General features: G+C 47.6%; 1 protein-coding gene across 9 annotated transcripts in view; it reads left to right on the top strand.

Moving 5' to 3' along the window:
* Positions 1-16,452, top strand: part of SPTBN1 (spectrin beta, non-erythrocytic 1) — a 199,092-nt gene that overhangs the window by 144,042 nt on the left and 38,598 nt on the right. For all 9 annotated transcript variants that reach the window (XR_002342956.1, XR_002342957.1, XM_021088218.1 and 6 more), the window contains 11 exons: positions 1,160-1,251; positions 2,729-2,809; positions 3,182-3,297; positions 6,768-6,880; positions 7,925-8,112; positions 9,552-9,669; positions 10,672-10,830; positions 11,487-11,789; positions 13,973-14,126; positions 14,791-15,661; positions 15,747-15,884. Coding sequence is in view for 7 of the 9 variants with exons in the window: in XM_021088218.1 (XP_020943877.1) it covers positions 1,160-1,251; positions 2,729-2,809; positions 3,182-3,297; positions 6,768-6,880; positions 7,925-8,112; positions 9,552-9,669; positions 10,672-10,830; positions 11,487-11,789; positions 13,973-14,126; positions 14,791-15,661; positions 15,747-15,884 (2,333 nt within the window). In the remaining 2 variants the exon portion in view is untranslated. The remainder of the gene's footprint in view (positions 1-1,159; positions 1,252-2,728; positions 2,810-3,181; positions 3,298-6,767; positions 6,881-7,924; positions 8,113-9,551; positions 9,670-10,671; positions 10,831-11,486; positions 11,790-13,972; positions 14,127-14,790; positions 15,662-15,746; positions 15,885-16,452) is intronic.

Here is a 16,452-nt window from a genome sequence, read left to right as displayed (position 1 = left end):
GCATTCAAACCCAGGGAGTCTGATTTAGGTGCTGGTAGACCAGGCTCTATATCATGTCGAGAATACAAGGCCTATGAGTAGCTTATGAATGCAGACTGTCTTAGTCCCTGCAGGCTGCTAAGACAAGTACCATGGACTGGGTGGCTTGCAAACAATAGACATTTATTGCTCACAGTGGTTCTAGAGGCTCTGAGTCTGAGACCACATAGCCCTCTTCTGGGTTGCGTCCTCACATGGTGGAAGGCCCTCGGGGGCTCTCTGGAGCCTCTCTTAGAAGGCATGAGTCCCATTTAGAGGACTCCACCCTCCTGACTTAGCACCTCCCAAAGGCCCCACCTCTTAACATCATCACTTGGGGGGGTGGTTAGGATTTCAAGATTAAGGATTTGTTGAGGGGGGTGGTTCCCATTGTGTCGTGTCATAGTGGGTTAAGAATCCACCTGCAGTGGCTCAGGTCACTGCGGAGGCATGGGTTCAATTCCTGACCAGGTGCAGTGGGCTAAAGGATCCAGTGTTGCTGTAGCTGTGGCATAGGTCAAAGCTGTGGCTCACATTCAGTCCCCAACCAGGAAACTTCCATATGTCCGGGGTGAGGCCATTAAAAAAAAAAAGAATTTGTGTGGGGGGCAAACATTCAGAGTACATAGCACAGACACATGGAAATACAGCATTTAAGTGCACTCTTTCTCTGAGAGTTTGGGTCCATTTTCAGGAAATGGTACGTACACTGTTCTCATCAATAAAGGACTCACCCTGGTGTGAAAAATATTTGGTTATGACAAACTAAACTTAATGTTTTTCTGGAGTCTGATGAGGTTCAAGTTGTACCATATGACCACCATGTCAGCTTGTAGTTGGAAAGATAGGCTGCATTGGAGGTAGCAATGACCCCTAATCGATCCTAAGAGGTCATACAGATAACCAGTCTTCATTTCCGTCTTCCCTCTGTGCAAAGTAGAAAACCTGGTTCTGGTTGGTGTTTCTAAGAGGTGAGCCCTGCCTTCAGAAAGCAGGTTTCATTGACCCTCAGAGTAGACAGTCTGCAGGGCTAAGCATTGATCTAAAGTTTACTTTTTATGTATATACAGACCTGTTCTTTTGTGGCTTTCATCAGGAAGCTGACCCATCTTTTTGTCTAATATTTCTTTGAAAATCTTAGATCCAGGACATCAGTGTGGAAACTGAAGACAACAAAGAGAAGAAATCTGCCAAGGATGCATTGCTGTTGTGGTGCCAGATGAAGACAGCTGGGTGAGCGTGAACTCGGGACTGGGGGCTGCTTCTCCTGGGACTAAGTTCCACCAGAGTCATCACTTTCAAGGTGTTGACGCGTGTCTCTTCCACCATTTCCATTGAGATGTCTTGTTAACGGGAAAGCAGTTGGTATGCTGACATTTCAGTTAGGTCTCAGAGCGGAAGGCGTTCTGATTTATATTTTGTACCTGTCATCTGCACAGTCTCCCTCTGTTTATTAACGGAAGTTCCAGAGAGCAGTTGATCTTGAATTTTAAAACCCCGAAGCCGTGTTTAAGAATCACATCGATGATATTTATGAAAGTTGTGGTTTTCTCCTCTGTTTAATTTATTTCTATTGCTTTGGGAAGCCTTGTGCAGTAAATTTAAAGAGTAGTCTTTGTACATTATCTCAGTTTCTGTTTCTTTTATTCGTTAATTGAAATTTCAGTGAAGGTATTTTTTAGAGAGCTGCATCTTGTTTATTGTTCACTGAAACTGTCACAGCGCCCCGGTATGAATTGAGAACTGGTTTTGTACCAGGTTCATTAGAAAGTTACTCTCGGGACTGTTTGGAGGACACGTATCTGTAATGATCAGTCAGTAATAACTATGGAGACCATGAAGAGTGTAATAAGGCTTAATAAGGGGATCAAGATAGGAATGAATTTGTAATCAACCTCAGATAGAGGGTACTATTAGTGCAGGGTAGTGCTCTACTGATCAGTTAGGGCCAGGTTTCAAACATGGGGAAGTGTTTGAGGGAGATGCTTGACTCACAGCACTTCATCCAGTTCAGTGATATAAGGAAGAATGAAAGCTGAATGTTTGAACAGGTAACCCCAGCCACTTCCTCTCCCAAAGTGACATGTGAACTCAGGTCTTGGTGTCTGCAGGGTTCCGATATCTGGGTTGGGGATATGGAAAGCCAGTGAGGCAAAGGGGCCTCAGGGTATCTAGGTTGTTGTGGTCACTATTTTCTCAGGCAGGGAAACAGTTCGCATTCTTTGTTAGATTGAATTACCAAGAAAGAAAAGCCATGTGGATGTGTATTTTATTTTTATTTTCCAGCAAGCAGAAGTTGAGGTAATGATGGCTTTGACTTGATTGTCCTCACGTTTTCACAGCGCTTCCAAACTTTTTTTTTTTTTTTTTTTTTGCCTTTTGTCTTTTTAGGGCCCCACCTGCAGCATACGGAGGTTCCCAGGCTAGGGGTCTAATCAGAGCTGTAACTGCCAGCCTACGCCAGAGCCACAGCAACGTGGAATCTGAGCCGCATCTGTGACCTACACCACAGCTCACGGCAACGCCAGATCCTTAACGCACTGAGCAAAGCGGGGGATCGAACCTGCAACGTCATGGTTCCTAGTTGGATTTGTTTCTGCTGCACCACGACGGGAACTCCCAAACATTTTTTTAAACACTGCATTTAGCAAAAGGATAGACCTTTATTTGGTAATTATGTTGCTTTTCTTTCATGCTTTGTCCACCTTAGGTACCCCAACGTCAACATTCACAATTTCACTACCAGCTGGAGGGACGGCATGGCCTTCAACGCCCTGATACACAAGCACAGGTGAGTCCCTGGAAGTCACGCGGACAACTTGGGGGTAGGACGGTGACATCCTTGAGAGCAGCTCTGGGTTAACTTTTACTCCTTAGGTCCGTTGCCATAGATGTTGCACCGTGGTGGAAGTCCCTGCCTTCCAAGGGAGGAAAGTGGGAGAGAATGTGTAAATTCTCCCAGACAAAAGAAACAAGCTCGCCCATTCTTTTCAGTTCTCTTAATAAACGTCGAGGTGTTTAATCAAAAATCTGGTTTCATTGTTTGATGACGAGATAATACTGAGGCTTTGATTCTGGCAGGTGGACAGTGATCGTACCCCATTGGTCACGTGACGTGTTTTCAAGCCCCGTTTCTGTTGTGTTCCACTGTTGTTCTCCATAGGCCTGACCTGATAGATTTTGACAAACTGAAGAAATCCAATGCACACTACAATCTGCAGAATGCGTTTAACTTGGCGGAGCAGCACCTTGGCCTCACCAAACTGTTGGACCCTGAAGGTGAGGACCAGAGGGGTCAAAGGTGGGACCTTTGGCATCGCTAGCATTGGGGGATTTATATACAATGTGCTCTGTGTCAGTTGGTTTTATATGTGCAGTGTGCTTTGGGAATTATCTAAGGAAGAGGAGCTTAATTTTGGTGTGGGAATTACTTGAGGATTTGTGTGAAGGATTACGCCTGAAAAGGCCCTGAAAGATGAGTATGGGGAGCATTAAACACGTTCCCAAGGAGGGGGCATGGTAGACAGAAGGATTTGTGTGGGAAAGGAACCAGGAAAGAAGAAGGCGTGTTTGGGGACTAACAGTTCCCTAGAGTGGAGTTTAGAGTAATAATAGGAAAAGTAGCACTGGGCAGGTGGTGGTGGTGGTGGGGACAGGTTAACATTCTTGGAGGTTATTCAGCGGGCACCAGGGAGTCACTGATGGGTCAGCCTCTGTGCTCAAGGAAGAGGACCTGTCGGAGGCTGTCCATGCGTACTTGTTGGCTGACATTCATCCCACAGTAGTGAGAGCATGGTTAGGCATGGGTGGAGATGGGGGCCAGGGGGAGTCAGGGGCCTCCTTAGTTTGTGCAGTGTTCGCTTCTGAGCAAGAAGATCTCTTCAATGAGGAAGGTACACCAGGAACATGTGGGCGGCAGAAGGTGTAACACGCCAGTCCCTCCTCCTGGCTGGCTGTTTGGCGGCACAGCGCCCCAGTCTCTGCATAGAACCACTCTCTGTCTGCAGGAGAACCCCAGAGATAGACTGCAGGTGACATGGTGTGGACCTCTGTGGGGCAGTCGCACAGGTTATAGCTCCTTTGCTTAACAGAATCATCTCAGCGTGAGCTATCACAGGAACTTTGACTAATGCGGAGAAGCATTTATAAAGTGTACGAGAATTTGTTTGTAATGCTGGGGCTTTTTAGTCCCTCTCAGCTATGAGCAAATCAGAGAGAGAGAAAATTATGTGAGTGAAAGTTTAAAGTTCTTACAAATATAGCATGGGAAGTTGAAGTCCCCAAGGGCAGATGCAGGTCATGAGGCTGCCAGGCAGGCTTCTTGCTATTTTCCAGTGCATCAGATTCACCGATAAGTTCACTACAGGAAGCTGAGATAAAATTATCTTTGTGTAGCCCATTAAATGATTTCTTAGTATAAACAGAAAACTAAAATTCCTTGGGCTGCGATAAATCTTTGTACTTAACCCTTGCCTTACCATGGAAAGGCATCCTGCCAGAGCCCTAGCTCTTTGTGTTTTAATAAAGAACCTTTTTAAAAAAATTACTGTGACAAAACATTTTTAATAACTTGCTCATTAGTTAATCTCACTCATCACCACCCACTATGAAAAGGGGATTGATGTTTCCCAGATCATTTGAAGACAAGGGGCTAAAAAAAAAAAAAAAAGCAGTTGAGGAGTTTCCATCATGGCTCAGTGGTTAATGAATCCGACTAGGAACCATGAGGTTGTGGGTTCCACCCCTGGCCTTGCTCAGTGGGATAAGAATCCAGCGTTGCCGTGAGCTGTGGTGTAGATCGAAGACGCAGCTCGGATCCCATGTTGCTGTGGCTGTGGCATAGGTCGGCGGCTACAGCTCCTATTCGACCCCTAGCCTGGGACCTCCATATGCCTCAGCAGGTGCTGCCGTAGAAAAAGCAAAAAGACAAAAATTCAAAAAATTCAGAAAAACAAAAAACAGTTGATGTCATGCAGGCTGTGGGTTTGATCTTGATTATTATTTGTCCTTGGCTATTATTAGTTGCCCAATGCCCCAGAGAGCATCAGTTACAATACAATTGTAAACAAGGTGGGGGGGGGTGAGGAAAGGTTTTGCCTGTTCACTGCTTCCCAATTATGTCGACATTTTGTGTTTATTAAATTGGATACGGGGCCGGCATGGTTTCCTGGCATTCCTCCAATTCTGTCTCTGTGGGGCCCTCTTTGAGGGGGCCGAGCAGACCCAAGAGTTGTCACTGGGGCTCTGACGTGGGAACAGTAGCTGCGGCCCCCACTGCCATCAGCTGCCTTGGCAACCTTGGGCCCTGATGGTCTCATCTTGAGATAAGAGAAGCAGCGCTGCCTCACACAGGGCTGCTCGGAGGATAGACGTGAAGGTGCATGTGTGAATGCACCTTGAAAAAGAGCCCAGTGCCTCCGTGAGAAGCCATCCGTGTGCTCTGTCCCCAGTCTGTCCCGGTCGCATACTTCCCTCCACATGGCCATACCCTGCAGATGGGCCACCTTCGTTCATGTGCTCCCTCCCTCCAAGGATAGTGACTGACCACCACTCTGTATGTGGACAGCACATTAGGGGGTGGGAGGTGGGGTGGCACATGGCTTCCCAAGATGGGGTTCCTGCCTCGGGGACTTGGTCTTGGGAGCCTAACAAATGTAAGTAATCGTAGGACCTGGCGGAAAGTGAACTCTAAACAAAGCCCTTAAAGGATCAGAAATGGCCGTGTGGGACTGGCAGCTTCTGAGCTGGACCTGGAAGGACAGAAGGTGGTGGGGTGGGTATGGCCTGTTCAGGCAAAGGAAAATTGTGACTAGGGGGAAGGAATATTAGAAATCGTGGTGTGTTCAGGGGAATGGTGAATAGTCCAGTTTGGTTCGACTCTAGAGTGCCTTAGAAAAACTAGTAGGCTATAGAATTAGAAACATCTAGAGCGGTGCTTGGCACTTAGAGGAAGCCCATCAAATCTTCAATGGATAGAAGGAAGGAAGAAGGGGAAGGAAAGTTAAGGCAAACTGTAGAGGACCTTGGAGCTTATAGTTTACTTTTCGGACTGCAGGGCATTTTTGAGTAATTTGAGATGGGAGGACGTGTATTCATAGCTGGGCCTCTGCAAAATCAGCTAGATAGAGCCAGTAACAGAGACCCAGTGAAGAAGCCATTGCTTTAGGCTTCTGGGTGTGTGACTGTGAGAATCAGACCTGTGAGTGACAATAAAGATCCATAACTAGACTCCTCTGGTCTCAGAGCCGGTGACTGACTGGATATGGGTAACAAGGAGATAAAGACTCCGTAGACCTAGTATTCGAAAAAAATTTCAGTGCAACTGTTGGAAATAAGGACTCAAGCCGAGACCAGCTTGGGAGTGGAGGAGGCAGGGAGGTAACCATGGAGTGGCTGGGTGGTAACCACATTGCTGAGGTATCTGACTCAACTACTGCTGCATCCTCCATTTCTGCGTGTATTTTCTCATCCTGGTGGCCTGGGATCCTCCAGAGAAAAGATTGTGTCTTTTAAGATATTATGGCCTTGTTGCAGTAGAAGGCACATTTGAATGTTCATATAATAAGAGAGCCAGTGCGATGGTTTCATCCTTGTTAGCCTTATAAATAATGCACTGATGGCAGAACTTTCCAGCACAAAAAAATGAAGACAGGGGCCTGTTCAGTGTTAGCAGCTGTTCCGGGCTGTTCCTGCTGCCTGGGTGGCGGCACGTGAGCAGAGTACTGAACGGAATCTCCTCTGGGTTGCAGATATCAGCGTGGACCACCCCGATGAGAAGTCCATTATCACTTACGTGGTGACTTATTACCACTACTTCTCAAAGATGAAGGCCTTGGCTGTTGAAGGAAAGCGAATTGGAAAGGTAAGCTCACACTAGTTTTGTAAGTCGTGAGACGTAATTAAGGTTTGTGTGTGAATGTGCCGCCCTAGCACACGCAGGCATTTTAGCTATTGGGGGTTTGTGGCAGATTCTCTAGATGACAGGGAAGTGGGCAGAAGCTCCTCCATCCCAGAGTAACAGGAGGCAGGAGTGGTGGCCAAAGGACTTAGGGAGGGCTTTCAGGGAGAATCTCAGACCCAGAAAGACCCCTCCCCTCACCCTTGCCAGAAAATTGGGTATTGAAAAATCTAATTGAGCCTCCTGATGTTGTGAATATAGAAATCCTGTTTACCAGCCTTGCAAAGGCCTCAGTATTATGCTTTTTTAAATTTTTTTGTTTGGCTGATGTTCTCCTGCCATATATTTCTGTGTTTTGGTTTGTTGTTTTTTGGGGGGAAGGGGGGGGCCACACCTGCAGCAAATGGAAGTTCCCAGGCTAGGGGTCAAATCAGAGCTACAGCTGCCTATGCCACAGCCACAGCATTGCGGGATCTGAACCCTGTCTGCGACCTACACCACAGCTCACAGCAACGCCAGATCCTTAACCCACTGAGCAAAGCCAGGGATCAAACCCACATTCTCACGGATCCTGATCAGTTGTGTTTCCACTGCGCCACGATGGGAGCTCCCCACCCGGCCATGTATTTCCACATACCTCAGACCAGAAGACTGTCTTCTCAGGGCAGTGGAATGGAAAACTCATGGGCATTCTCAGGACGGGACCAAGCAGAATAGAGCCCTTTTTTGTTTCTCTAGGAATTTTGGAGTTTTGGCATCAGGAGTCATTCAGGATCTCAAGCCCTTTGCCTGGGGCTTGGGAGGTCACAGAACCAATTACTGGTTGTTTGTCATTGCTCACAAACAATAGCCACAGTCTGAGTGCCTATTAGCAAATGGTTCTTGGAGTTTAAAAGCACTTGTGCCAAAGCCAGTCATTAAGTGTGTGTGTGCTCCTGTAGACTTGCAGTCATGTTTCCCTGTAGTAATACGATCATGCTTTTCCATTTGTCTAAATCTTACTAACAGGTGCTTGACAATGCTATTGAAACTGAAAAAATGATTGAAAAGTATGAATCCCTTGCCTCTGATCTTCTGGAGTGGATTGAACAAACCATCATTATTTTGAACAATCGCAAATTTGCCAACTCGCTGGTTGGGGTCCAACAACAGCTTCAGGCCTTCAACACTTACCGCACTGTGGAGAAACCCCCCAAGTAAGATGCAGACTGGAATGCATTAATCTTCCTGGGGGTAGAGAGATCATTGCAGCCGCAGACCTGGTTTTCTGACTTGGGTGGTCTCATTGCATTGAATACATCTCCCCAGTGGCCTGTCCTGCTCCTTTTCCCCTGAGCCAGTGTCGCTGAGATTGATTACAAGTCATACCCTCAGTGAGCCCTTCCCAGTAGCAGTGTGCCACTGCTCTGTGTGATACATGAGACTCCCAAGAAATGGTGCAGGTCCCCAATTCCTTATCCAAAGCTCTTGTGCCTAGCTCTTCTGTGTTTCAGAATTCCATAGTTTCAGATTTTAGAGAAGTAGCAGAGTGCATGTATGTGGTGTGTAGTAAGACTCCAGGTGGGTCTGAAACAGTAACTCATCATCAAGCCCATTAACAAATCTGTGCAATAAGTCACTCTGTGTCAGCAAAGAAAGATTATAGTTTCATATCAGTTCAGATCAGGTTTTGCTGCCCCAAAAGTTTGATTTTTTGCATATTTTATTTATCTGGTGTTTTTTTTGTTTGGTTGGTTTTTTTTGGCCATGCATGCAGCATTTGGAAGTTCCCCAGCCAGGGATCGAACCTGCATCATAGCAGTGACAAAGCCAGATCCTTAACCCACTAGGCCACCAGAGAACTCCTGATTTTTTACCTTTTTTTTTTTTTCCTTTTAACTTTTATTTTCACACCCATACCTGCAGCATATGGAAATTCCAAGGCTAGCATTGAATTGGAGTTACACCAATCCACAGCCACAGTAACACTGGATCCAGGCCACGTCTGTGACCTGTGCTGCAGCTTGTGGGCAATGCCGGATCCTTAACCCACTGAGTAAGGCCAGGGATTGAACCCACTTTGCATGGGTGCTTGTTGGGTTCTTAACCCACTGAACCACAATGGGAACTCCTTCACCCGTTTTATAATTTTATAGTTGTCTAATAAGGATCATGGATCTTATCTCTTACTATAGCAAAAGTCATTCCTCCCTTTTCTGAAAATCACTCAGTTGTGAATTCCTGGCTGAGGTCTACAAGCCGTCGACAGTGACACTATGTAGTCATGAGTACGTTCAGCTTTGTTGTCCGGATGAAGCAAGTTCATTGTCCAGGGCTTGGGGTCTAAATCTTGATTGCATTGATTTAACAAAAGAGTAGCATTCTGGACTCCTGAGTGTAAATCTCAGCAACAACAACCAACCACAAGAAAATCCCCCAGTTGGATACCTCTTGAGGTCGGCAATACCTAAAAACCAACCCACTGTGGTTTCTTTTAACACCCTTTTCACATAAACCAGACTGGAGATAAATGGCTTTTAAAGTTGCATGGCTGCATGAAGTGTTTCATTTTTTCTCTAGAAGCAAACAAGTTTTTTCCCCCTTTGATGGAACAAAATACAGTAGATAATGTTTATGGCTGGTTTTCTCTGCTTAGATTTACTGAGAAGGGGAACTTGGAAGTCCTGCTTTTCACTATTCAGAGCAAGATGAGGGCCAATAACCAGAAGGTCTACATGCCCCGGGAGGGGAAGCTCATCTCTGATATTAACAAGGTAAAAACCACACCACATGCCTCCTATGGGTTTTCAGGTTCTATCAGTGGGTCTTGATTGCTAAGAAATCTTGAAAGGCTCCTCCCTGGACCACAGAGTTGATACGTGCCGGCCATTGCCTAGGCAGTGCCGAGGATCAGTCGTATGGTGGACCAGTCTCTTAGAAGTTTGGGGTGGGGGGATGTTAGAGTTTATCAAACCAGTCTTGGTTCAACCTATTTATCTTGTGCTACATGATCAGTTTACCTTTCAGCTGTCCCAGGCAGTTGGCTCAGACACCTGTAAATTGCAAAAGGAGAACTCAAGAGTTTTATTTCATGTATCTGGAACCCCTAGAGATTGAGGCTTAGGATTTGGGCTCCTGCCATCAGCAAAGCTGTCAAAAAATTTGCTTCTGTGTCTGTTTTTTCTGCAATTATTGAATTCTACAGTGGGCATTATTTATAGGCAGAAATTTGAAGAATCTATAACTGTGGTCTGTTGTACGCATTTAGATTCTTTTAAGTGGGTTTTTTTTTTTTTTAATATGAACTAAGATATATTTCCGAGGAATGACTTTAATCGGTGAAGATTTCAAAAAAAATACCCAGATATGTGAATTAAAAACAAAAGGTTCAGAGTGAGGTGAATGAGAAATTCATAATAGGATTTCTTAGGAAAAAATCGTTAATCTTTTTTATAAGCTCAGAGCTGTTGATGATACTTTACTTCCTCTCAGATAAATTAAGAGATTTATAACTTAACTTACATTGCTCCATATCTACACTGTTCTGTTTTCCAGATGCAGCACAGGATCTTTAGATTTAGATAGGGACAAGTGTTCCCATGGGGCTCAATGGAGAGAAAATGATGTTTTTCCCAAGGCTTAAGAGTCAGTGATGGTGGGAATGGGATTTGCCTTTCAAGTTCTCAGGTCTTTTTGAGAAACTCTAGCTTGTTAACTGCAGCCTAGGATGCAGTTCCTTGAACGTTGCAGGCAAATATTCCTTTTCACTTCTGTAGGCCTGGGAACGACTGGAAAAAGCAGAGCACGAGAGAGAACTGGCCCTGCGGAACGAGCTTATTCGACAGGAGAAACTGGAACAGCTCGCCCGCAGATTCGACCGCAAGGCAGCTATGAGAGAGACCTGGCTGAGCGAGAACCAGCGTCTGGTGTCCCAGGTCCTGCTCTAGAACAGTGTGGGAGAAACTGCTCCCGGGGTCCCCTAGAACCCTAGACAGACCCAGGGGCCCTAGGACAGCTGTTGGTCGGCATCCAGTGTCCTGAAGCCGTTGTCATCTTGTCTGCTTCTCATGAAGAGGATGTTTATAATTTCTAGTATACTTTCTCTTCTATTTATCTAACTTTTCATAGATCTGGAAGTAACTCACAGTTTGTTTAGAGCCAGTGAGAGTGTGTGAACCATTTGTATTTATATGGTTTTAAAAAATTTTACCTCTTTCCCCAGTCCTTTGGCCTTCAAAACAGCTAGACTGGCCGTGAAATAAATAAGTGGCTACTTTTCTACTTGGCTTAATACAAGCCATCACCTGCTCTGATCTCATAGGTCAGGAGCTACCCATGAGCCGAGCCGCACCCTCTGTAAAGCGAGGCATGCCTGGTTTACTTTGGGGCACTTGTCGGAGCCCAGGCACAATTCTGAGGGTCCCAGGGATGGTGGAGACCAGCAGGGGTTGGTACTGGGCGTTGGTGTTTGGCTCTAGGACCACCAGAAGTTTAAGGGGTGTGCTCAGGAGTCCACCCCCATTTTCTGTTTGTCTGCTCCAGTTGGATGGTTTTTGAAATCTATGTTTCTCTTCTTTCCTGTTTTTCTTAGGACAACTTTGGATTTGACCTTCCTGCTGTCGAGGCCGCCACGAAAAAGCACGAGGCCATTGAGACGGACATTGCCGCATACGAGGAGCGTGTGCAGGCTGTGGTTGCCGTGGCCAGGGAGCTGGAAGCGGAGAACTACCATGACATCAAGCGCATCACGGCAAGGAAGGACAACGTCATCCGGCTCTGGGAATACCTGCTGGAACTGCTCAGGGCCCGGAGGCAGCGCCTCGAGATGAACCTGGGCCTGCAGAAGATATTCCAGGAAATGCTGTACATTATGGACTGGATGGATGAGATGAAGGTAAATCTGTCTGCAGGAAGCCAGAGTCCATCCAGTCAGGCCTCTTTTCTGGGGCCCACCCACTCATCCCCCGACAGCTACACCCCTGGTCTCATCGCTCACTTCCAGCCAGAGAAGGACCCTGCCACCCCCCAGAAGGTTGTTAGCTCATGAGTTAAATGAGATGTGAAGTGTGAAGAAATTGTCGCAAAGACCAGCTCCATAGCTGGAGGTCAGCTGCTGTGATTCAGCTCTAATTTAGATTTTATTCCACTGTAGGGAATCAATCAAATTGCGGTTTTCTTTTTTTCTTTTTTAATTGTTATTTCCCCAATACGATTTTTTTTCCTACTGTACAGCATGGTGACCCATGTACACATTCCATTTCCTCACATTATCATGCTCCATCATAAGTGATTAGCAGCATTATCACTGCTAATCCATTCCAAAAACAATAGTTTGCATCTATTTACCCCAAGTTCCCAGGTTATCTCTTTTTCATTCCTTAGAGTTGAGCTAGCTTTCCAACGCATTGATCTTTGTGTGAGTGGCTCTTCTTTGGGGTGGCGCCCAGGCAGGTGGTGTAGAAGAGTAGTAGGCAGTGTGGACGTGGCACAGCCCAGGAACCAGGCAGCCAGAGCTCGTGTTGTGATTAAGGGAGCTTCCAGATCTCCATGAGCCGCCTCCCCTCATGTAAGCAGAGGAGAGCATACCTGCCGTCTCCCTCATTGGGGTAGAGTGGGAATTAAGTGCAAGATACATGCACCTATCAGAAGCCAGGGCTGGTAGGATTTGTACCTCCCCTTCCATTATTGACAGCTCTGGGTATAGAGTTCCTAGCTTTTCCCCAGCCCAGGAGGAGACCTGCTGCTCTGCATAGCCCTGCCCATGTTCTGTGATGTAGGCTCATCCATGTGTAGCAGTTCCCCAGCTGGAAGGCGTCTCAGCAAAGTGCCCACAGAGCAGGGCAGTTTGAGGCAGTACTATGCAGCCTCCTCTGTCTCATCACACCTTGTTCCCAAGCTTGACTTTATGCAAGGGGTTTCCTTCCTGGGCTGTAAGCCCTTGTCTTGTGCATAGTCCTCGAACTGTTCCTGGCATGGGGAGCAAGGTCACTGCATCCTGTCAGTTTTCCCTCTTACTGTCCCAGATTTATGATGTTTTCATGTACGGTCTGTGTTGACCTCTTAAAACAGAAATATTCATAAAATCCAGCAGAGAGGTACTTTCTGAAATCATGATGCATTTTATAATTTGGATTGAGCCAGAGATGTCTTAGGAAGTAAGAGCAAAGTAGAAATTCCATCTGGAGAGGATGTGTGATGGGACCCCCAGATTGGGCTGATGGAAGAAAGAAAGAAAACGTTAATGGATTCGAGTTTAAACCAGAGATGTTGCTCAGGACCTCCTAAGCATGCCAGCCACCTGACCCTGTTCTCCTGACTTGGTTAAAGATGTGGTTTGTACTCTTTTCAACCAGATACTTCTCCTGTTGACTGTTGGTATCATGGAGGCCCACCACTGAGCTCGTAGAGGGGGAGAGCATCCAGGGAGGGTCAGCACCTTCCAGGAGATTTCTTCAGACTTTGACATGCCTTTACCTTATCTTCTTGAGTCGTTGTTGCTGCAGCAGTTTCTTCTTCGAGGCCTAGTTTACATTTCATATGGGTTTCCCTTCCTGTTCTCTTTTTCTCTCTTCTATACTTTTTAATGTAGATTTGACTTTCTGGAGTTGGTGTCGTAGCTCAGGGGGTTAAGAACCCGGCCAGTATCCATGAGGAAGTGGGTTGGATCCCTGGCCTCTTTCAGTGGGTTAAGGATCCTGCATTGCCATGAGCTATGGTGCAGGCCACAGACGTGGCTTGGATCCTGAGTTGCTGCATCTGTGGTGTAGGCCAGCAGCTGCAGCTCTGATTTGACCCCTAGCCTGGGAACTTCCATATGCCGCAGGTGCGGCCCTTAAAAAAAAGAAAAAAAAATAGATTTGACTTGCTTATTCCAAGGGAAATGGTCCTGAGTTTACTATGTCCCTTCTGCTGCGGGCTTTTGGGTTTGTTTTGCTCTGGTTTGCTCCCCATGATCTTACCCTGAAGAGGAAAGGAGGGGTGCAGCTTGGTTGCTGGCTCCCATCCAGTCCATAGATCATAAGGTGCTGAAGCCAAGATTGTATTCACAGATGTCTTTTCTCTGCCTCTTGTGTGCAGGTGCTATTACTGTCTCAGGACTATGGCAAACACTTGCTGGGCGTGGAAGACCTGTTGCAGAAGCATGCCCTGGTTGAAGCGGACATTGGCATCCAGGCAGAGCGGGTGAGAGGTGTCAATGCCTCTGCCCAGAAGTTTGCAACAGACGGGGAAGGTAAGGATGGACCATTCCAGACGTTACCTCCTCGTCACCAGGGATCCATCTCTGGAGAAGTAGTTGAAGCCTTTAAGGCTGCCGTGCCATTGTGGGCTCCTGGTGGATTTGTCTGTGGCCATGTTGTAGGTACATGAGATCAAGTGGAATGGTTTTCTGAACACTTTTATCTCCATCTTGATTCTCAGTGATGGACCTATCTTCTCCCTTTGTACACAAGCGCCGCTTGGTTCCGTGTTAGGCCGTGATGTCTGCCAGACCACCCTCAATGCACACCCAGAACCTGTTGTGGCTCTCAGATGCCTCCTGGCATTCACACCTGGTTGTGCATATCTTTGGTTAAAGGATGTTTGGAAGGATTTGGTTTTGTTCTATTTTAGAAACAGTTAAGTGGAGCTGCCTTCTTTCTTAAAATTTATGTGCTTTTTTGATTCCCAAAAAAACTCGGGGGCAAAAATGTAACACTTATTATATTATAACCAGCCTCTCCCTCCTCTTTAATCAAGATCCTAGAAGGTACTCCATTTCCCCATAACACAGCCCTGCTCTTAGCATGAACTGAGATCTAGGAGGGGAGGACAAGGGTATAGCTGACAGCCAGCAGGTGCAAGGGAGCCTGTGCTGAACACTGTCACAACCATACTCCCACCTTGACGTTAAACAGGTTACAAGCCCTGCGACCCCCAGGTGATCCGAGACCGCGTGGCCCACATGGAGTTCTGTTATCAAGAGCTTTGCCAGTTGGCAGCAGAGCGCCGGGCCCGCCTGGAAGAGTCCCGGCGCCTCTGGAAGTTCTTCTGGGAGATGGCGGAGGAGGAAGGCTGGATCCGGGAGAAGGAGAAGATCCTGTCCTCTGACGACTACGGCAAGGACCTCACCAGTGTCATGCGCCTGCTCAGCAAGCACCGGGCATTCGAGGACGAGATGAGCGGCCGCAGCGGTCACTTCGAGCAGGCCATCAAAGAGGGCGAGGACATGATCGCTGAGGAGCACTTTGGGTCGGAGAAGATCCGGGAGCGGATCGCCTACATCCGCGAGCAGTGGGCCCACCTGGAGCAGCTCTCGGCCATCCGCAAGAAGCGCCTGGAGGAGGCCTCACTGCTGCACCAGTTCCAGGCGGATGCCGACGACATCGACGCCTGGATGCTGGACATCCTCAAGATCGTCTCCAGCAACGACGTGGGCCACGATGAGTACTCCACCCAGTCTCTGGTCAAGAAGCACAAGGATGTGGCCGAGGAGATCGCCAACTACCGGCCCACCATCGACTCGCTGCACGAGCAGGCCGGTGCCCTCCCCCAGGAGCACGCCGAGTCCCCCGATGTACGGGGCCGGCTCGCGGGCATCGAGGAGCGCTACAAGGAGGTGGCTGAACTGACGCGGCTGCGGAAGCAGGCGCTGCAGGACACCCTGGCCCTGTACAAGATGTTCAGCGAGGCTGATGCCTGCGAGCTCTGGATCGATGAGAAGGAGCAGTGGCTCAACAACATGCAGATCCCAGAGAAGCTGGAGGACCTGGAGGTCATCCAGCACAGGTGAGTGGGGCACTCCGGGGACGCCTGCCTGTTGAGGCTACCAGCAAGCCAGGAGGTGACCACCCTTGTTGAACTGCCTTTTCAGATTCGAGAGCTTAGAACCAGAGATGAACAACCAAGCTTCCCGAGTGGCGGTGGTGAATCAGATTGCACGGCAGCTGATGCACAGCGGCCACCCAAGCGAGAAGGAGATCAAGGCCCAGCAGGACAAGCTCAACACGAGGTGAGGCCGGAGCCCTGTGTGCCAGGTCACCTGCTGAGCCTCGAGGTCAGGGGATTTCCTGTACGGGGTCACTGGCATCGTGGCACTGATGTCATGGCGTTGGCATCTGCTTTTCTATATCCCCTGGTTTTACAAGAAGTGTCTCTGGAGGCAACATAGTTCTGGCAGTCCCTCCCCACGTGGGAAGCGAGGGCTTGGGTGAGACCTCTGCCCAGCGTGGTAGATCCATGGCGTCAGGGTGACATCTGTGTTGTTCGTCTTAAAAAGATTTCTGGAACAGCATTTTAGCATGTTTGAGACATAATTGGCCAATGAATCCTGATTATCAAGGTGGACCTTTGTCCCAGTCTTATCTTTCTGTCGAATAAACACATTGCAATAGGTCTTGGTGGCATGCTGGCCTCAGTTCGGAAGGTGACTAACAGCCTTTGGGTGTGGCGAATGGGAACATTCATTAGGTGCAGCTCAGAGACCAGTAAAACATGCACACAGTCTTGAATTAAATGGCTCTTTGTGGGACATGTGTGTTTCCACTGCCCACTTTGCAGCTTTTTGACAAGCCTCTTTT

Source organism: Sus scrofa, chromosome 3, assembly GCF_000003025.6.
Source record: "Sus scrofa isolate TJ Tabasco breed Duroc chromosome 3, Sscrofa11.1, whole genome shotgun sequence".
Taxonomy (NCBI): Eukaryota; Metazoa; Chordata; class Mammalia; order Artiodactyla; family Suidae; genus Sus; species Sus scrofa.
The sequence above is the reverse complement of the archived record's forward strand: the minus strand, read 5'-3'. Positions and strand labels throughout refer to the sequence as shown.